This window comes from Vigna umbellata, chromosome 1, assembly GCF_029865625.1.
Source record: "Vigna umbellata cultivar VRB3 chromosome 1, Vumbellata_1.0, whole genome shotgun sequence".
Taxonomy (NCBI): Eukaryota; Viridiplantae; Streptophyta; class Magnoliopsida; order Fabales; family Fabaceae; genus Vigna; species Vigna umbellata.
Genome location: NC_142165.1, coordinates 75,948,544 through 75,971,675, shown reverse-complemented (window position 1 = coordinate 75,971,675; position 23,132 = coordinate 75,948,544). Strand labels below are relative to the sequence as shown.

Here is a 23,132-nt window from a genome sequence, read left to right as displayed (position 1 = left end):
AGAAGATAGAAAAAGTATAAAGAGCTTTGTGATTGCTAAGAAGTTTTCTCCCAAAGGTTATCGATCAGGAAGTGGTCGTCAACATAGAGACCATTGTTGTTGCTACAAAGTTCCCCAAATATGACAATTGTTACTATGTTGGTTGGGATGATATGTACGTAAATATACAATGCAAACTTCAAAAGGGAGTACATAAGGAGTTCGTCTACAAGGAGTTGAGCTCCTATGCCAAAGTTCTCCAACACATTTGCTCTAAGACGTTCTTGCATAAGAACAATTAACGAGACCATACAATAGAACTGGGTAGATTTTCCATCTACCATATAATGACTAGGTTTCCCTTTGATCTACTTCAGATAATCTTCATCCATTTCATCTATTCCATCAAGAACCTGCATGAGGAGGTTGACAACTGCTACTACTCCTCGTTGGTGTATAGTTATATTATTGAATAGAAGGTGTTTAAGAATCTGATGTTTGTAAGTGTTCTTGTCCCTATAAGGAGCAACATCTTGGTGAGTGGTGCTTCTCAAGGCTAAAAGTTTATCATCAACAACATAAGGCAGATGTAGTTGGAGGCGAAGAAACTAACAAAGATCCCTCTTTTTGACGCCACTAATGTGAGGAAGAACAAACTGGCCCCTTAATGTGATCATAGATGGGGGAAAATATGAAGGAAACAAAAGAGTCACAAGAAGCATAACAAAAGGGAACCACTTCATCACATGTCTTCTTTACTTTTTTTTCCCAAAAGAATAGTGCAAGATTTTTTGGGCTTGTATTTCCGCCCTTAGTTGATTAGGTCGTCCACTTCCTATTTAGCTTGTCATTTATTTTAGTTTGTGTTGTAGATAACTTATACATTCTTCTTACCTTAAGAGTTCACGACCAACACCTCTTGTTTTCTTAGTTTTGCATTTTGGGAGAGTGTGGGAGCTTATAAAACCTTAGGAAAAGTTAGAAAATGGAGATGCACATTTTGCTCTTTCCCATATCCCCTAAATCATCACCTTGTTGCCTCTCCTATAGCTATATATAGAACTATTTGTTGTTTAAGAATCCACTCCAAATCGGTACCATGTATTGTTTATTCAGCCCTTGTCCAGCAGCCAAAACATCCCCACAATTGTAAAGAACAACTAACATGGAGGTCTTCAACAAGTGGGGCTTTTAATCCATTGTTTTTTCTAGTTTTTATCTCATGGTCTTGGCTGAATTTTTCTTGTATTTTCTTATATGTAAGCCCTTGAATTGATTCATATGTTGTTTCCTCTTTAGGAGTTGTCTAGATTTTTACTTTGCTTTGCACTTGTTTGATTAAATGAACCTTTAAATCTTGCATGGTTAAGAATTGAGATTAATCACTCTAGGACTTAAGTGTGCTTGTTTTACTTATATATTCTTTACTTGTTGAAATCTTTCCCTCAAATTGCTTACACAAAAAAAAAATTCAAACACACTCACACAATTTTAGTACTTGGCCGAGAACTTCTACATGCTTTAAAAGCTTGGTGTTAAAAAAAATCATGATTCCCTTGTTTGGCCGAGACACTTCCATCATAATGTTTATTTGGTGTGTTTGAAGAAACTCATTGATTTCTACATTCATACTTCTTAAAACATATAGGTTTGAAATAAGTCAAATTATTTCCACTTCTTTTAGATCTTTCTTTTCCTGCATATTTATCTTATAAGGAAGATATTGGCTTCTTCTTTAGGCTCTTCATTTGAGTTTGCGATGTCAAGATCTTCCCATGTGCTCATGGGAACCTTTTTCTTATCCTTTTTAGTGAAGGTTACCTTCTTTTTCGACCTTTCAAGATCAAGACATTTTGACCTAAAATGTCTTGGCTTCTTGCACTCATAGCATACCACTGGTCTGTTTTTCCTTTTATCCTTTGGTTTGTTTCTCGAGGTTGATCCAACACATTTTCCTCTAAAGGAAGTATTCTTTTTCTTTCTCCACATGCAATAGATCTTCCTAGAGATGAACGATATTTCATCCTCTTCTTCCTCTTTGTTAGAGTCTTATTCCTCGTTAGACTCTTTTGAGGGCTCTTCAGCCTTAAAGGCTTTTGTGGGTATCCTTCTAGCTTGTCTCTAAGCCTTGAGATCAATGCTCTTGTCTTTTCTTAGCATCTCATCTTGCTGAAGCTTTAGCTCATTGACCTTTAGGATCCCAACAAGCTCTACTAAGCTCATCACATCAAGATTTTTCAAGGTCCTAAGGGTAGTAACTTGCAGCCTCCATTGTTTGGGAAAGTTGCAAAGAATTTCGTCAATGTTATCAAAATTTTCATAAATCTTACCTAATGATCTTAGCTTGTTTAAGATTGTTTAAAATATGTTGAATATAACTTGTATGCTTTCGTTGTCCAACATAGAGAATTGCTTGTAATATTGTTTGGTCAACAGACTCAACTTGTTTCTCTTCACTTCACTTGACTCTTTGAAGGCGTGGACTTTCTCCTATACTTCTCTTCAGAAAGAGCACACACTAGTGAGTTATGTGCTTTTGATTTAAGAAGATACCTTTGTATTTTGTCGTCTAACCCTTTATCTCTCTCCAATAACTTGCCCTTATCGTTTAAGGGTATGTAGTTTCCATTTTCAACTACATCTCACATGTCAATGTGACTAGATTCATAGAATGTAATCATTCTATGTTTCTGAACTTTGCTCCTTTAAACAAAGGAGGGTGATTAACAACGTAGCCTTTGTTATCCATCTACAAGTAGGATCTTTTTCCTTACGTCCTTTTAAGAACTAACCCCTAAGGTTTGCTCTTATACGAACTGAAACACAGGAAAACACTAAAACAGAAAGGTGGGTTGAATAGTATTTTAAACCTTTTCACAAATAGTTTTTAATATTACTTTGCATGGGTTAGACGATCTGCAATAGTAGTTAAGCACTTAGGTTTGTAAAAAGCATTGAATGGAAAACTTGTTTGAAAGCAAAGGAACTAAAGCACACTTTGATTTTATACTGGTTCGCTCCAACCTGAGCTACATCCAATTCTCCCTTGAAATCCTTAAAGGGGTTCCACTAAAAACAAGTTTAACCACCTTGATTTAAAATTTAACCAACTGGTTAAACGATTTTCATCACTTTTGGTATCAACACTATTTCAACTAACTATAACATTTAACTCTAGTGAGTTAAACTTTACAGGTGTTTGAATTCACTTATAAATCTAAAACAACAAAGTGTTTTTGAAAGCTTACAAGACAGAAGATTACTTTCGTAGAGAGGATATGAGAACAATACAATAAACTTCTAAAAACTTGTAAAATATTTTTTCAAAGATAAGTCTTAAGACCTTAATGAAAGATGTAGAGAGCGTATAGCAATAATCTTGATAGCAAAAGTTCTTTCTTCTTAACTTCATGAAAACTTCTTTATATAGACTTCTTAAAATAAGATCCATTAGTCAGAGTTTTTGACTTTCTTCTAGGGATGTAGCCTTTAAGATACAGTCAGAAGCTATGTTGCATCTTGATAGAGCAACTGTGTTGAGCATACGAATAGGTAGAAAGCATGTATGAGACATTCCTTGAATATCCTCTTGTCTCTTAGCATTATTCTGATTTTGAGCATCCTTTTTTATAAAGTTGATAATTTGTACAAAAAAGAGAGCACAACATAACAAACAAAAGAGTACTAGAATGTACATGCATTAAAGCGTTAGACGACCTAACCTTTTAGGCATGACACAAGTATTATCGTTTATAGCTTGTCTATTTTGAGTAACTTTAAAGCATTTAGAATATATAGTGTTTAGCACGGGTTATATGTATCATAGACAGTCTAACTTTTTATTAGACGTTTTTGCGATTAGACGTTTTGTTATGAACTTTGTAGCATTTAGCGCTTGTCAACCATACGTTACACGTTCTTATACTTTTGGATGCTCTTGTATCATTTAGACACTTAAAAAGTAGTGTTTAACACTTCTAACCAATTATCTTAGACGATTAAGCATTATTTCATTTTAGACATTATGTTAAACTTCAAAACAATGTTTGCTTCTTAATAGTTACTTCACTAAATATGTAATGAAGACACTTAATTATTCTACAATAATTTAAAGAGAAAGAAGACACTAAAATAAATATCAAATCTTTTTATATAGTTAACTATTAGTTTTAACCTTTTATTACCTAAACCATGAAATCAACAAATCAGGATTAAAAAATAAAACTTTCATAAATTGTCTTATATATATTTGAAAATTATTTTGATATTGATATATTGATGAAGACATGGTTACACTATGAATTTGAAAATATTTTTTATTAATGATGTCATGATTGAACTTGATTAATATTTATACTTTAAATTTTGGTGTGATAGGAGTAATTATAATATAAAATGAATCATATAGTTATAAATTTTGGGTAATATATATGGGATATATTTCTAGCATCAACTTTGATACCTATAATTATTGATGGATAAATATGACATGTTATTTATCTTTCTCCATTCTAAACTTGATTTCACCCTCCCCATTCAACAACACACACCAAACACGAAACAAAAGTGGAAGACCTCAGCGTTATGAACTTTGTTCTTTGAAGCATAGGAATGAAAATAAAAATAAAAATAGAGTCATTAACAAAAAAAATGTTAAGTAAATCATTCTGAATTAAGCCTACAAGATATGTATATTGACATGGCTTCAACAGGTCATCAACCAAGAGCTAAGTGATATAAAGTTGTCATTTGAAACTCTAGCTCAGAAAGTGACCCTGAACTCTTCTAAAATCAACTCTTCTAAATTTAATAAAAGGCTTTTTAAAAGCCCCAACCCATTAAACCCTCACATAAAGTTTGTTGAGTTAGGGTTAGGATAGCTCATTTTTAATGCATTTTTAATTATTTATTTCATTTTATTTAAAAAATTTGTTCAATAATTTTCAAATTTTACATTAAATTTTACTTTTTTTTTTCTTTAAATATAAATACTGGTTTTATTAAAAGCTATTCAAAATAAATTTTAATTGTAATCATATTTTATATACATAATTTTATTATTTTGAAAGAAAAAAATGTTTCAAATAAGCAATTTTTATAAATCCAAAGATTACTTATATTAGAATATAATTGTAAAAACATATTTTCTTTTGATTTTTTCGTGTTTTTGAAAGTTTTTATGACTTTATTTTTATAAACTAGGTAAAAAAAACTATATATAAATAAACTTTTAACTTATTTTTTGTTTTGACAGTGCATTTCAGTTTAAAAAGAAATGATTTTTCTTTAAAAGAATCATCTATAAAAAATTAAATAAGTTATTATTTTTATAAAATAATACTAATATAACAAACATTTTCGTATGTAAAAAAATTAAATAAAAATACACATAATTTTATAAAATTAAAAAAATAATAAAAAACTAAATGTTAATTTAGTTACATAATTTAATTCATAATCGCATTGCTGGGGGATATAATTATATTAGACAACTTTAAATAATATTAGAAGTATATTATCAAAAATAAAAGTCAATGTTAAAAAAACTCATAGACGGACTCTAACCCTATAATAAAACATTTTTTTTGGGCCTTGTAAACTTTTTTTGGTGTCAACCCATGTGGACCAAATCTAATTTCAGAAATCTTCAAATTGGCTAGTACTTTACACTTTAAAAATGATTAATCATTTTTGTACTTATAAGATCAAAAGAAAAATATCTCACACTTCCAGAGATAAAAGGGACCTGTAATTATAACTTTTACAAACGAATAAATAAAATCACATTTTATACAAAATTATTGATGTTAAATATATACAACTCGCATCTATAATATTATAATTTCAACTTAATATTTAAAACTTAATACTTTTTTCACTCAACATTAATGGAAGGATTACATCAATCTTAGGAACATTCTATTATTAGTAATAGAATGAATCTAGTCGGATTTAATTATGAAAACTTCAAATCAAAAGATAAATTTATGAAACCTTTTCAGATAAGCTAACTTTTAAACCTAATTATTGTGACTATATGATCTACATTTACTTATTCCGTCCTTTCTCTCTCTGCCTCGCACACATATGATCTACATCTACATTTACTTATTCCATCCTTTTCAGATAATCTCACAAGATTCTCTTGGTTACAATTTATTAGAGTTAACAAATCACCAGAAATTCATTAAATAAAAATGTAAAATTTAAGAAACTTTATGATTTTCATTAAGAATTGTGTTCAAAAAGGCATTGCACAAAATATATTCCTATTATTCATCTATATATATCTTCAAAGGAGAATAGCCCAAAATCAAAATATTATAAGTAAAATTCAAGGGTAAACTATTTATAGAAGGGAAATGATCCTTTTATACCCATTTTTTTAAATATCCACTTCACAACTCTTTAAAGACGTCATAGAACTTGCTGCCAAGAGAGATCAATACAACTAATCAAAACCAAGATTTACCATTATGATACCAATATCAGTGCTTATTAGCATGGAAACTGATAGAACATGATAACCACAAAGCGTCTTAAAAGAAATCGTATGAAGAACAGCAATATATACATAAAATTAAATTACATCCATAATGAAAGCAGTATTAATAGCATCGAGATACCAATGTACTAAATATTAAAGCCTAGGACCAACCAAACAGGGCACGAATAACACCAAGTATGCCACCACCAATGAGAGCTTTTAGCAATCTTTGCTTTGTACTTGTGTATGGTGGGTACCTAACTGATGCATCACCAATAAAACTGCGATAGAGAACTGCCTTTTTGTGGCTAAATGCATCAAATGAGAATTTCCCGTGGTATGCCCCCACTCCACTCTCACCAACTCCTCCAAATGGCAAAGTATGAACCGCAAGCTGCATTAAGAAAGCCACAAGAAACTCATTTCAGGATGAACCAAAAACAATGCATGGGTCGGAAACAACACATTCTATTTAAAGAATCTCCTAGTGTATATAATGAAATCCGAAAAAATTTTAAGATATTATTTTGAAGTTATTTTCTTTTAATCTTCTACAGTAATACAATTTATATCATTGCCTCCAGTCTTTTAGTCTTGAAGAAGATTTAAGTGATAAATTATACTGCTGTTCTGCTTGCACATAAGAATCGGAGGTATTCAAGGGTTAGAGTATAAAAACAATTACATGTAAAGTAGTGTCATTGACAACCACGCCGCCAGCTGAAATATTCCTAACAAATAGTTCCTTGAGCTTCTTGTTATTTGTAAATATATATGCAGCGAGAGGCTTTGGTCCTGAATTGATCACAACAAAGCTTTCTTCCAGTTTGTCAACCTGTTTCAAGAAAAAGAAAATGGGCTTACCATAAAAGGTACCAATCATTCTTGAGCAATTTGAAAAACTGTGCATAAATGTTTTCATTAGACTACTCACTACGGTAAAAGCAAGAAACCAAAGAAACTAACTAGATTTTTACTATTATCTCACAAAACAATCAGTGTGGTGCAATGGTGTCTTAACACCTACCGTGAGGATGGGAAGTAAAGGACCGAATATCTCCTCACTCATAATCAAAGAATCCCGTGGGACATCCAAGAGAAGAGTAGGGCTAATCTTCCTGCAATGTTGAGAAAAGAAGAAATGCTAGAGTCAATATCAATTCTGTTTCACTAAATCAAGAATTTTTCCATAAAGTACCCCGAAAAGTAAATGCAGAACTCACAATTTGCTTTCATCCGTTTTGCCTCCATGAACAATCTTACCAGAAACCTTATCATCATCCAAGAGCTTTTTCAAGCGATTGAAGTGATTGGAGTTTACAATACGAGACAAATCTTCTGATTCCAATGGGTTCTTTCCATAAAATTTCTCCAATTCAGTCTTCAGCGCATCCACCTAGAAATAAGAGACAGCAAGCACTAAACAAACAGAAAAATAACAAATTTCAAATTACAATTAGGAAAAACTTATTACCAACTTGGGAGCATATTCTTTTGTTGTTATAACATAATCTGGAGAAATGCAGGCTTGTCCATTATTACAACCCCACTTTCCGGCAATTATTCGTCTTGTTGCTACCTGGACAATTCAAAATCAAATTAATTTAGATAAAAAAAATGCAAAGAGGTCAGAGTGATGGTAAGTACCGGATAAAAATAAAACATGACAACGTATACCTTTAAATTGATGTTTGAATCGACTACAACTGGAGATTTTCCTCCGAGCTCCAGCACGACTGGTGTAAGGTGTTTTGCAGCAGCAGCCATCACAACACGTGCCACTCGTCCATTACCTAAAAATCCAACAATTACACGGGACACATTGTACTAAACTTATAAACAGAAAATCCAGGATCAGACACTAGAAAAACGATAATAAAGTGGATTTCTTGAATAGGACTGGCACTAATAGTCTAACAATATGTTACAGATTACAAACACAGTCAATGCATCTGAAATTTTAAAACAAGTACAAGAGGACTTGGTCACAACTCAACCAATTGAAAGAAGAATAATGCTCAAGAGCCAAGAGAGTCAACACTAATTTATCTCTTATTATCCTCAATTATCCATATATTGTTTAGAGCACTTTCAAGTGCCATAATACCTATAAGCGACTTCTTACACAAATTTCCTGTTGCGTATCAATTAGATACAACTTTCCAAAGTTTCGACTTCAAATTTCCATCATGTTTTCCGAAGGATATATGACCTAAACTTGAGAATTGACGTATGCAGAACACATTTTAATATGCAGGGATACTGCTCAAAATTGTTATCTTGACTATCTCCATGACCAATAACAGTACAATCTATATGTATTCCAATCTTTACAAATCGTTAAACGATAGAAATGAAAGAAGAATTTCAAGAACAGCTATATAAAAGTTTATAGATTAGATGCCTATGATGCCTAAAACATAATTAAGAAATGAAATACTTCCGTTGTTATCCACCAAACTAAAGGAATATAAACTTTCATTGTTAGCAGACTTGTTAAAGTAATAGAAACAAGCAATATTGCATATGTATGATCGCTGATAATAGCATGCATCAAACTATCCACATTGATGTTTTTGTAGCATGCATGTGAATTTTTAGGACCTTAAAGAACAAATGTTATGCTCAAACTGATCTTTTGCAATCAAAATCAAAATCAAAAAATTATAATGTTCTTTTTTTCTTTTTTGAATGCACGTGTTGAATTATCCAAAAGGGGTGTCAATATTTGTATTATGTATAATAACATAAATAAAGAAAAATGCTTGCAAATGGCTCATTCGAAAATCTATGTGGCCCACGTCATTTGGATGGACTCACATAGATTTCGCCAAATAATAAACAGTTGAAAAAAGTTAGTTACGGTATATCGCGAACAGCACAACATGCCTCAAAAGAGAAAAAAAAAAATTATCAAAGAGAGCAATATCATTTCAGGATTCTAATAAGCCGTCAAGAAAACAGAAGAGTTGCAAACAAGAACCTGTATAGAAAATTTTGTCCCACTTTTGCTCTAGCAATGCGGATGTTTCATCAACTGCTCCCTCAACAACTCTAATACATGAGTTATCCATGTAGTCTCCCAGCAGTTTTGCCATCAGTGATGATGTGGCTGGGGCAATTTCTGATGGTTTTAAAACCACAGCATTACCAGCTGCTATAGCTCCAATGACTGGATCAAGTGACAAAACTGGAAAGATAGATGGAAAATGTAATATTATCACCACTATAGATTTTGAAGAGCTTGGAGGAGAGAAAAAGGTGAGAAATCAGCTCAAAGCAAATGAAACAAGGTCATCAAAATATTAACATACGAAAAGGGTAGTTCCATGCCGAGATGACTAGCACAACCCCCAGTGGCTCAGATACTATTTCAGCTGAAGAAGGAAAAGTTGCGAGTGAAGTTTTGACCTGCAATAAAGGGAAATTCATGTGATAAATAAAAAAGAATTGTGTCGAACAGTATCAGGAAAGAAATGCACATAAATATACCTTTTCGGGATATATCCAATGTTTCAATTCTTTGAGCGCAACTTTACTTGAGTTTTTCAACATAGCAATCTGCAGCACAAACCTACCCCCAGTTACGAGAAGTTTGAAAATATCATACCTACACCATTGTAGAAAATATCGACACAACTTAATAAGTGCGGAAACTAGGTTTCATTCTACATTTTCAGATTCATGTCCTTATTAAAGGCTCCAAAATGTTTGGTAGTAATTATTTCTTAATCTCTAAAAGAATTTAGTATCCTTTGGATAAAATAGATTTAGTCTCTTTCCTATCTAAGGGTTATTAATAACTGGATATACACGGGACCACTGATTTCACATCATCGGAGATCTCCAATCAACGTGTACAGTATCAACCTAAAAAACTCGTTCAAAATCAAGTGGAGAAAGTTTGAAAAACAAGATAGCAAGGATAGAAGCCTAAGATATCAAAGTCCAAAATTTTAAAAGTAGAAATAGCCAATTTAATAAGCATACACTCAATGAAAATTATCATTGCAATTTCAAGAGCTGTAATTAGAATTGCCAGCCATTACTCAAAAAGATAACAATGTAAAACACCAAGACACCAAGGATCTCCTCCAAACGCAAAAATTTTCTTTTTTTGGTAACAAATGTGAAAGGCGAGGATGCACTACTTTAAGAAGGATGCCAGGCATACCACAGGTCTCAGACGAAAGCTTATATAGGAACTTCATTGGACTGTTCACATTTATTACTTTTCAATCCTACAGGTTTAGGTAATCCTGATTGGCACATACTGTCCTGCTTAAACAAGCACATAATGTGTGAATTGTTTAGTACTTAAAAAGTAGTACCAAATGATGTGGGCATGCGCCATTTAGTAACTTCATAGCCAGAGGTATCTCAACTAAACTGAAATCCCTTTTGTCAACCGCATTAAAGAATAGAGGCGCTTCCGAACAAGTTAGTGTGATCATACATTCAACTTCTCTTACAATTTGCTGTCAATCATTTTTTATCCTCTATCACCTTACTAATTTCCTATAACATTATTATGACATCATCAGCTTCTCTCCCGACTTTTTCCCTTCATCCACATACCCCAAAAATGCTGTGCCCGTAAACAGTTTTCAAGCAACAAACCTTAAACGCTCAATTTAATTAAAAAAAATAATCAGAAACCATAATAGAGCAAGGATACAGTGGCCTGCAACAACATATCCAGTGACAGTAGTTTAAGTAACCAGTTTGAGTGCTCTGCATTAAACGGTACTGGCAACAAATTCAGTCATTTAACCAACTAAAAATGATAAAGGTTCATTTACCCTTGTGAACAAATATCTCCTCATCCAATCACATACCGCCATATTTATATGGGTTGATTTTTTTATTATAACAAATTGAAAAAGAAGAAGCATAAGAAACAGTTATTTTTTATCAATTCACAATTTCTAGTTGTCTGCCCGTTTTTAGTTGCCTAGATTAAGCCACAAGTACTGGCGTTAACAAAATCCATGGATTAAAACAGCCAAACGACCTGCAGTAGACTCACAAAAAACTCCGAGGCCCACATATTGACTCATCCTAAAGCAAAGAGTGCACCATTAATGCTCACACCAAACCAACCAGTCCCAAACGGCAACGTTTCCACCACCACAGGCAAAGAAAGGCGAACCGCAATCCCACAGACAAATAACCAACCGATAAATTCAATTATACCCCTTCCAACAAAACTAAAATAAATAAATAGAAATATCCCCAAAACAACACTATGCAACACGTCAACACCTGAACACAAAAAACATTGCTCAGAAAAAAAAAAAAAAAAAAAAGGCCGTGACACACGGCATCACTCAGTCACCGTAATAAATGAAGCTGCACAAAATCTCTATCACGAAATCCACCTGTGAAGAACAATTTTCGAAACATTCCTCTTCCACTACCGAGGTCAAACGACACGCACCACAAATACAGAGAAAGTAAAACACAGAGAGTAACAGCGAGAGCGGAATAAACAACAGCACCTCGTAAGCCACAGTTTCGAGCGGCGGCTTCGCGAGGTCTTTTCGGAGCGCGTCGATGATCTCCGGCTCGTGATCGGCGACGAGTTTCTCGAGCGCTTTGAGCTGCGTCACTCGCCAATCGTAACTGCGAGTTTTGCCCGTAGCGAAGGCTCCACGCAACTCCATCACGAGCCGCGACGCCGCCGGCGCAGTCGAACGCACTCTCCGTGGACGTCGTTTTGTCTGATTCCTGAGACGACATTGCTGCTGTGCGTGTTGCGTGCAAAACGACACCACAAAAAAGGAAGAAGAAAAATACCCGATGTGGAGCAGTGTTGAGTTAGGATATCCAATCTTATAGCTTACACAATACAGACAAAGAACAGGTTTTACTACCTTGAAGATTTTTAACTTGTTTGGGTTCCAGGCTTTTCACAGAAGGATAATATCATTATGATTAATCAATTATTAATATATTAATAAAATGAAAATTTGAATTCTATATTTATTTAGCATTAATTAATGATTAAAAATGTGATATATGTTTCTTAGAGCGAAAAATATCTTTCTTTATAAATTTACAATGATATGCTATGTTATCAACTTATCTTACTTAACAAGGATCCAATTGTATGCTTTCTTATTTTGTTGATATGCCTTTTTTATTGGTTAATATAAAATAATGATAAGACCGTAGTTTATGCTTTACGCACATTATTAAAACATAATGACTAATTGATATGTTAACTAAGGCAGATTTGAAGAATTTAGGCCAATAATAGTTGTAGATAAATAGCATACTTTATTACAGTGTTTTAAATATTTTAAAATATTAATCATAGTGGTTAGGTTTATTTAGAAGAATTGAAACATGGACAGCAGTTTTTCTTTTAATTTTAATCATGTTCACTAGACATGTTAATGATTTTTATATTTAAATACATTTAATATTTTCTATAAAAGTTGTTGAATTTTATTTAATTCATTTAACATTTATTAATTTTAATTAATGATATGAATACGTTTCAACATATTTTAGGACAATTAGGTAGAATTATAAATTGTAACAGTGAATGATTGGTAATTTTATACTTCTAAATTGAATTTAAATATAAGTTTTAAGTAAATAGTCCAATTAAACAACTTTATTTTACAACAATTTAAATAAGAAGAACTCTAGAGAATAAGATTATTACTTCAACTCTTATATTCAACATTTCAACTCTCATATTCAACATTTATGCTCTGTTCGTTTAAGTAAATGGTATTATACATACAGACGATAAAAGTAAATAATATTTGATGTTCGCATGATTTGATTTGAGGATGACATTAAGAAAAGATTTGCAGATTAATCATCTACTACATCTCGCATATGAGGAGGAATTTGAAAGAGTTTAAATATTTTTATTATATTACCCCTACACTTTTTAAATAACTTACTAGATAATGATGTTTTTACATAATCGAAAAATATTTTTTAATAGTAATAATAATAATAATTATTATTATTAAAATAATAACAATAATAGTAATAATAATAATATAATCTATTTTTTTAGTTCTATATTAATTTTTTATTAATTCTAATTATTTTAAAATAATTTTTATCAAAAAATATTTTACTCACAAATATCATTTTATATTAATACTACCATTAAAAACAATTTGATAATTTTAATTTTTTATTTATTAAAATATTTTTTTATCTATTATACTAGTAAAATCTCTCACAAACTTTTATAAAATTTACTTTTAAATTTACTCTCGATTACTTTTCGAATCTCTTCAAAATAACAATACATACATTACTCTCAATTTTTCTCATATCTATTACCCACTCTCTCGTATCGATTTATTCATTCTCACTCAAATCTTTCCACTTAAATAAAAACATCGTTTTAGATGTGATTTCACCTAATAGTATAATATAAAAATATTATCAATAAATCATAACTTATCTTTACTCATCATCTCAAATATTCATTAACTTTAATCAATTTTATTTTATTTATTTCTCTAAATACTGTTTTTAGAATTTAAAATAATTTTACATCACATTACAAATGATTTATAAAATTTATAATTACAAAATTTAATCAAAACAGAATAAATATACTTAAATTTTAATTAGTAAAATAAACTATAATAAATTTATATATGTAAAAATACTTATTTTATTTATATTTTCATTATTTTAAAATGATTATTTATCTATATTATTAATAAGGTGAATTCTCTGACAATTTTTTAATTTTATTATCTATTTTTAAAATTTTAAATTATTATCATAATATAAAAACATCGATACAATAAAATAATTATTTATAATAAAATTATTTATGATTTAATAATATTTTTTATTTCAATAATTATCTATATTATTAACCAAGAAACTCTGTCATTTGATGTATAATTGTTTTTAATTTTATTTATTAAGTAACTATTTTTTAAAATTCAAAAAACTACTTATGATAAAAATATCATCTAGACATTAAAATAATTTTCTATAGTAAAATTCTTTTATAGTTTAATAATATTTTTTAAACTATAAAATAATTTTTTAATAATATTTGTAAAATTATTTGATAGGTAACAATTAGACAAACAAACTCACGTGTTCATCTAATAAAATTAAAAAAAAAAAAAAACTATTTGATAATTGGCTAGTTGATATGTTATGGGAGGAGAGTATGGTCACACGATGATGGAAGCGCGTAACGGACAAGGAAGTAGCTTGTCCCTTTGGAAGTTGTTTCAATGTTCATTGCATATGTTTTGTCTGGTCTCCATCATTTGGGAAGTTTAATTTACAGAAGTTTTGTGGTCCTAACACTTTCTTTATAGCTTGGTTAGTTTATTTATTTATTTATTGTTACTTTAGGTTTAATTGGAATTTTTTTATCGTTTTATATATTGAAATTGTAAGAATTCATTTTTTTTTTATAGTTTAACTGATGTATTTAAATGTAACATGTTATTCTAATTTCATCAATTGAATTTTTTAAATGTTACAATTACATAATTGTAATCCTCTCATTAATTAAAAATCTGTTTACATCAATACCATAGTCTTTCAACTATACACTATATTATTGACTAAAAGTTAATTATTACTATTTGAATTTTATTTTTTTATATAATAAATCTCTTTTATAATTTTTTATTTTTAACTAATATTTTTTTAATAAGTGTTGATAATAAAAGCGTGAAACAACATATTTATACTATTATAACATGATTTATGTATTCCAAAATCTTTCTGATAAACATTTAAACAAATCTTTTTGATAAACAATTTTTGATAAAAATTGTTAAAAATAAAACAGATAGTTAGGAAAAGTCTTTCTACTTAAAACCGGGAAAGTTCAATTGTCACTTTATTAAAATAATTGATATACATTGTAACACTAATTTAAGTTTAAATCTTATATTAAATGATAAAAAAATTAAATAACATATATAATGAAAAGGATCTATAATCTATAATGATATTGTCTTAAGATCTTAGAATAAAAATAATAATGATCTCTTATGAAAATTTAATTTGAGTCTCATTATTGTTGAAAAAGATTTATTAATTATCGTAAGTACTTACGTAGTTGGCACCTCTAATTTTATTAGTTATCGTAACGTATTACATAATCTTTATATATATTTTTTAAAAAGAAAAGAAAATATTGAGCTCTTAAAGTCAATAAGCAAGTTTGGATGAGAAGTCATATGTACATAAGTCATTCCTAACGTTTAATATAACCTTCTCTTTCTTTTCTGGTTAAACTACTTGCGTCCTTTTCAGATTTCAAAAGCACAAATTTCGCACCAATATTTGGTGGAATGTTACATCGTTTAATAATATTAGTATACGCTATTGATGCTTCAAATATGACTACGAATCATCACCTCAATGTAATATGTTGGATGTCCTTGTTTTAGACCATAGAATTGTACAAGCAGCTTTAAGCACTATATAAAATTATATAAACTTCTTCTATCCAAATTTAAATTATATATTGTTGCCATTATTTATAATAACATTTCAAAATTAAATTATAAAAATAATTAATCGAATGATTCATATTTAAATATATTTTTAAAATTTGATTATCGGATTCTTAACTTGTAAAAACAATTTTCAATCCAAGGATAAATTATGAAAAAAAATATATTATTGAATTGATAATTATTTTCTATATTTAGCAACATTAAGATGAGTGACATCCTATCTAAAGAAAGAATACACATATATAAAACAGTCAGAAAACTTTTTGAAGAAAACTTTCTTTAAATAGATTCATTGGAACATTTTCTACCCTAATAAATCAATTTAGAGTTTTCTGACTTGTTCTAGAATGGGAAGCAAAAATAAAATTAAAATCAAAATTATGAAACAGTAATTTAAAATTGGTTTAATGTCTCGGTAGGTCCCTATTTTCGGCGTGAATCTCAAATAGGTCCCTTTTCTTTTCGGCGTCTCAATTGGGTCCCCATTTTTGTAAAATTGTAACAATTAGGGGTCTGCCGTCAAATTGGACAAACGGCCGTTTAATTGTTTCTTACGTGTCAGATGGGAATCATGCCACGTGTCATTACTGAAAACACTGTTCATGCCACGTAAGAAACAATTAAACGGTCGTTTGTCCAATTTGACGGCAGACCCCTAATTGTTACAATTTTACAAAAATGGGGACCCAATTGAGACGCCGAAAAGAAAAGGGACCTATTTGAGATTCACGCCGAAAATAGGGACCTACCGAGACATTAAACCTAATTTAAAATAACTAATTAAAAGTATTGAGTTTAGATCTTAATTATTTTAAGAGAAGGAATAAAATAAAAAAATAATTTATGATTTTTAATATAACTAAAAATAAAATAAAAAGATCGGACCTTTGTGTAAATAGAGAAGTGTGAAGAGGAGTGTTGCATAGCTTATCATACCTAACATAATAAATCTTTTAGGTTTACTTAAGTTTCTTGGTAGTTGAAAGTTCATGAGAAGAATTATTTTATTCATAACATTAAACTTGATATAACCTTAAAATATATAGTGGATGCATTATCTTTATGAGACTTAGTTTAAGGCGTTCAATGGCCATAGGAGCGACCAAAGGAAGTTGAACATGAGGCAAAGGAGGTGCATAGAGTTACTTAAAGACTGTGACTTCGAGTTGCGATACCACCTTGGGAGGGCCAATGTTATTGTTACACTTTGAGTATAAAGAAGACTCAAGTTCTTGATTTTATGGTAAAGGAGTTGGAATTGGTGGAGAAATATAAGGATTTGAACTTTGGAGTAGAATTGTAAGAAGGGCACATTAATTATAATTAACTAATGTTGATGGTGAAGGAGTAGTGTTGATGGTGATGATTTACTGATTTTAGCTTGAAACTATGATTAGAAAGTATAGTTAACTTATGTATCTTATGAATGTTGTTAATTTTAAGGAGAAATGTCACATTGTAAATATTAGGATATCTATTGAGTGAGAGTTCCAATTGTAAAGTCATTCAAATTTTACAAACTTATGAACTCATCTAGAGAATAAAGTTAAGTGGTCAAAGTTGAAGGAGGTTCCTATAGCAGAATTGGAGTGAAAGAGAATCATTCTAGCCATGCTATAGTAAATTAACTCTATCATGGTATATGTAAAAGAATAAAAGAATATTTAAAGAGATGCAGTAAATGATCCACACATGCATGTAAAAGTGTTAAAAAGCCTTTAAATGTTACATCAAATGTTACAATTTTTGTTCATCTTCAAGATGATACAAGAATAGAGATTGATCTTAATTTTAAACTTTTCACTATTTGTGTACTTATCTTAGAGAGACATCGCGTACTTAGATAGTTTGGGTAGACTTTATGTACTTGTTGCAAGATAGAAGTGACAATAATAGTATTTGTATCTTCTTTTATATAAGGAAACTCTTTATAATTAACATTTGAGAACTAAACGTAGCCCACGTTGAGGTAAACTAATATAACAACTAAGTTATAAATGGACCTTCTATTATACATGCAAATCTTCTTGGTTAGTCCTTTAAAAATGGTTTGTGAACTTATTCATAAAACCATAAAACAACTTCCTATTGTCGTCAAATATGTTTCTTGTAACAAGATTTTTGCAAGTATTTTATTAGCTCTATTAAAATTCATCCCCTTTATAAGATAGTTGTATCTTTTAAACATTATGTTACTTAAAACAACAAACTTGTATGCTAAACGTTTAGTACACTAAACATGCTTAAATGCTCTACAAAATTTATAACATCAAATGCATGTATGGTTTGTAGTTTTTTGTCTGTGGTGCTTTGCTTCTCTTTATTTGTGCATATCATGACAATATCAAGCTTTATTCAAAATTATGTACAAGATTAGAAGGACGTTAAGAAATAGGAAGACATTTTTAGAATATTTCCTTAATGTTTTTTTCTCTGAGGAAGTCATACACGCCACCTTTGCGAAAAGCATTGTTCCTTTGGCGCTACCATGTACCTGACTTTGTACCTAGAGGCTACCTACTTTCCTCGAAGTCAACTCTCTATAAGTAACAAATTTTTCCCAAAGAAGGCAGGACTAGATGAAGAGAAAAATACAAGAATTTATCTTTAACTCTTACGTTGTTATTCTTTATCTGAGCTTTCATAGTCTAACGCTTTTTTTTTTGTTTAAGAAAAAGTTTTACAAGTCTTCAGATTTCATTGTATTGAAAACATACTCTCTTTGAGAGTTGTGATATGTATTTTTTTTCAAAAATACTTTCATTGTGTTTGTAAATTCTGAAGAGAATCAAAACACTTGGTAGTTTAGTTTAGTTGAGTTAAATGGTTTAGTCCGAAAGACTAGTGTTGAACCAAGAGTGCGTAAACTCGTATATTCAGATTGCATAGTTGTAAATCAAGAGTGGTGAAACTCGTAATATTTGAAAAGAGTAGTAGAACCCCTTAAGAGTACTAAAGAGAGAACTGAACATAACTTAGCTTAAGTGAACCAGTATACACTAGTAAAAAAAGAGGTTTTTAACTCGCACATTACGCTTCGGTTTTAAAAAAACCGAAGCATGTCAAAATACGGTGGTAATTTTGTAATTTTTACGAAACTATATGCCTCGGTTCAATTGGAACTGATGCCTAAAGGCTATACTACCTCGGTTCTCTGACCAACCGAGGCAAAAAACCCTGCTTTCCCTCTACAAATCAGACTTTTCACATGCCAACCTTTTCAAAATAGGCTTACTGCCTCGGTTCTGTGCAGAACCAAGGTACTATGTCTTGCTAAAAGCTGACAACCTCTGTATTTGAACGTTTCAAATCCATTTTGTCAACCTCTACTGTCTCGGTTCCATATGAACCGATGTCATAAGGCCTTTATGCCTCGGTTTAACCACAAACCGATGCCTATAGTTATAAATATCTTTAAATTTTTTCCATTTATAATTTTATTTTCAATTTTTTTTGAAAGGCTTATGCCTCGGTTGTCTTTAGAATCGAGGCAGTAGAGTCTTATTGCCTCGGTTATCTACTTAACTTGAGGTAATAGCTTCTTCAATTTTTAAAATTCAGACATTTCATTCTCCCCTTTCATTCTCCCCTTCCACAAGCTTCTCACCACCACCATCCTCAACTCGCACCAGTCAAACTCAACCTTAGACTCACATGCGAATTGTTGCTTCTCATCTCGCGCGAATAGTTTGTCGTCGCTGCCTCCACCACTAGTCGCTACCGCTGTCTCCACCACTGGTCGTCGTCGTTGCCTCCACCATTCATCGCTGCCGCTACCTCCACCACTAGCCACCATGATAAGATTTTTTAACCTATTGTTCCAAGTTGTTGCCTCTACTTCTCTCTCGCGAACTACGTTGTTTGTTATCGTCATTGGCTAGTTCGCCATTGTCATCAGCTGTTTGTCACCGTCTTCGGTCGTTTGTCGTCGCCTTCAACCGTTCGTCACACTGTTTTGTCATCGCCTTCGTTGTTGTAGATAAAAAAGAAAAAAAATGATTTTGAAAAGCAAAAGTTCGCATTTTCTGAGAAAAAAGGGATCTACCGCATCGGTTCGAAACCAACAGAGGCAAAAGACCCCCACATAATGCCTTAGTTCAAAACCGAGACATAAATGCTACCCCTATTTGTCTCGCCTGTATATACCTCGATTTAGGAATCGCTGCGTATAGACGAAAACAATCGGTGTCGTTTCCCTTTACTGCACTAGTGATAAAAATAAGCTTGTCTTGTTTGCTTTCCTTTATATATGTTTTCCTAAATGTTGTTCAAAAACTTAAAGTGTTTAATACATATTTGCGAAAAAGTTTTTCAAAACTCTATTAAACTCCTATTCTAGAGTTTTTCGTTTGTTTCATTTCAAACATAAAGATAAAACAAGTCATGAATACGTAGTTGAATATCAATCATTGGAACAATACTCCTTGTAGAGTTTTAAAGTCGTTTAAGTAATTTAATGTAAGACCTAGAAAAATTAGATATTTAAAAAATGTGATAGTTACGGAAGCCGTTATTTAAATAAGAAAAAATAATTATTAAAGTAAAATATAACAATTATTTAGAGTTTCTTAATATGGATTAGTGATTATGTATTTGGTTCTTGCTATGCATAACAGATATTTAATTCTTTTATTATTTGTTTATGTAAAATTATATACTAATATTTATAATAATTATTATGGATTTATTAAAGTGTGAATATGTTGTTGTATTTATTTGAAAATTGTTTTTGGTGGAACGTGAGATCTTAAAAATTTTAATAATTAGAAAAATTTAATATTAGATGTGTTGCGAAAAATTTAATATTTGTTTATTTAATTATATTAAAATTGTAATCTTCAGAAACAATAATACTGATAAGATATAATATTTGATCCTGTCAAGAAAATCAGAATCTCTTCTCTCCAACAATGTTAAAATATTTATTAACATGAACCGGTTGATTTTTTTTCTTATATTTATATAATGAATTTGTTCTATTTCAATGTCATCTTCCTTCGTACGCATATATAGTCTGTAGATAATATATTATAAATTAGAAAAAAAACAGTTATAATTTGGAATGCTTTTGTCTTTTCATCACGTCACCTATTTTATTTACACTTATTTTTCAAAACGTAGAAATTTACCATACCAATACAATTTATAAATTCTATATGCATAAACATATTTTTCTTCGACGTTGATTTACGATTCAAAAATCATAATCATATTTGTTTAAAATATCATAAAGGTATTTAGTATGTTTAAGATAACTTTGATAAAAAACTGAAAAAAAAAATTCACATCATCCAAAATTTAAGTTTAAAGATAGTTTAAATACATTTCATAATTTAATTCCGTAAGACATTTTCTAAGGATCAAATCATTATGAAACTTTAAGTTTTAAGAAGAGAATACTTAAGATACGAAGATTGACCACAAATATATTATTTTAGTAAACTTGAAGTTGAAACAATCACCTAGAAATTACAGTAGACTATTATACTAGGACATTATAGGTTATCGTCTATGAGGATATATACATGATAATGGTTAACAAAAAAAACCATGGTTTATATATATATATATATATATATATATATATATATATATATATATATATATATATATATATATATTTATAGATGATGATTTTTAGCAAAGCATTCTTTATAAATATTTAAATAGATGAACTTTAGAAAAATTATTGTCTATAAAAAAATATAGACATAATTTTGTAGTTAATAATTAGTGTATGTATATGCATTAATAATTGATCATGTAAGAATAAATAAGTTATGTCAAAGATTAATTTTCTTTTACATTAACCCTTAATTGAGAATTTGTTCTATTATCTCATGTTACTTAGAAATAAAAATCAATAACAATTTAAATAGACTTTCCTCTCAATTCTAAAATGAACAATATATTAATTGTGATTATCAATTCTAACAATGTTATCGCAATTACTTTTTAAATATTATAATATCATAAAGAATAAACTACCAAATTATTATTTCCTTGGATTAAAAATAGAAGTAACATAAATTTCTAAAAGCAATTAATTATAGTTTGGAGAGAGATTTAGTACCTCTTGCACAAAGGCTTCAGTTTCAGACTTAGACAGATCTGAGTGAAGAGCTTGAACAATCTCTTTCTCATGTTCTTCACTCAACTTGATGAGGGCCTTCAACTGGGAAATTCTCCATTCGCATCCACGTGTCTTGCCACAATCAAACGCTGCTCTCAGTTCCTCAACCATCGCTAAAGCATCTTCTGAACCAAACACTTTCTTCTTCGTGTTCGACGCCATGTTGTACGATGATGAATTTGGAGCATACACGAATGTTTTCCAGGGTTCACAAATCACAAACATATATGTAATAGCAATGGTTATTAGTCTCTTGTATTCATATTGTTTGTCCTTATCAGTGTCTTGTTCTTATAATTGTAGTATTGTCATTATTCACTTTATATATTATAGTGTGGTCCGACGGAGGAAGCTATGGCCTGTCTGTTGTCTTATTTACTTCAGATTTTCTTAATTAGTGGAATTGTATGTGTTCAATATATTATATTTTGATTATTTTTAATTGGAATGCTTGAATTATAATTAACAATATCATAAAAATATATTCATGATGTTTTTTTTATCTGGAAAAAATTGGGTTCTCCCAACCCAAATATAACAAAGTCAACAACATATAAAAAAACAAATACAATATAATAATAAATTCTTTGATTGTCCTTCCTACCATAAGGAAAATCCAATATGAAAAATGTTCATATTTTGGCAATGATACTCTTGACAAGATGCTGAATATACTATTAATTAAGTTATTTCGGTACAATATAGCAAGCCTCGTGGTTCCTTTGTTGCCATAGTGTCTTTATCTTATCAAATACATGTAGCACTTATGATATAGATTGTCTTATAGTATTAGATGTGCATTCTCTTTGTAAACAATGGTTGTTGGTTTCTCTCAAAATTACCATCTACGACAGATTAGCTACTTAAATTGGTATATAAACACTGTAAAAATTATTCCATTGAGGTTTTTATTTTAATTTGATTATGTTGAGGATTTATTTTAATTTGTGGGAGTTTTTATTCTCTGTAATTTAATTTGAGAGAATTTTTAAACCCTATGCAAGTACGTTCATTACCTTTTTTTCGGAGGTTTACGACAACTTTGATA

General features: G+C 30.3%; 1 protein-coding gene across 3 annotated transcripts; it reads right to left on the bottom strand.

Moving 5' to 3' along the window:
- Positions 1 to 6,431: 6,431 nt before the first annotated feature.
- LOC148206369 (aldehyde dehydrogenase family 3 member H1-like) lies at positions 6,432 to 12,144 on the bottom strand. 3 transcript variants are annotated; one of them, XM_088104243.1, is made up of 10 exons: positions 11,968 to 12,144; positions 9,959 to 10,027; positions 9,781 to 9,877; positions 9,450 to 9,656; positions 8,144 to 8,259; positions 7,941 to 8,045; positions 7,690 to 7,862; positions 7,494 to 7,584; positions 7,152 to 7,301; positions 6,432 to 6,860 (listed from the first exon to the last, which is right to left on the bottom strand). In XM_088104243.1, exons 1-10 carry the CDS (start codon positions 12,130 to 12,132, stop codon positions 6,627 to 6,629), a joined length of 1,407 nt encoding a protein of 468 aa, XP_087960369.1. In that variant the 5' UTR covers positions 12,133 to 12,144; the 3' UTR covers positions 6,432 to 6,626. The 3 variants fall into 3 exon arrangements, with proteins under 3 accessions (XP_087960369.1, XP_087960370.1, XP_087960371.1); XM_088104244.1 differs by lacking the exon at positions 11,968 to 12,144 and adding an exon at positions 11,481 to 11,531; XM_088104245.1 differs by lacking the exon at positions 11,968 to 12,144 and adding an exon at positions 11,496 to 11,531.
- Between the last annotated feature and the right edge of the window lie 10,988 nt (positions 12,145 to 23,132).

Bases quoted from the DNA above. Each gene is read 5' to 3' on its own strand.
- LOC148206369 (XM_088104243.1), bottom strand. From the start codon at position 12,132: ATGGAGTTGCGTGGAGCCTTCGCTACGGGCAAAACTCGCAGTTACGAT. The intron at 8,260-9,449 runs GTTCTTGTTTGC...TTGGATTTTTAG, and splicing joins GGACAAAATTTTCTATACAG to GTAATGGACGAGTGGCACGT. The intron at 6,861-7,151 runs GTAATTGTTTTT...TTCTTAATGCAG, and splicing joins TCAATGACACTACTTTACAT to CTTGCGGTTCATACTTTGCC.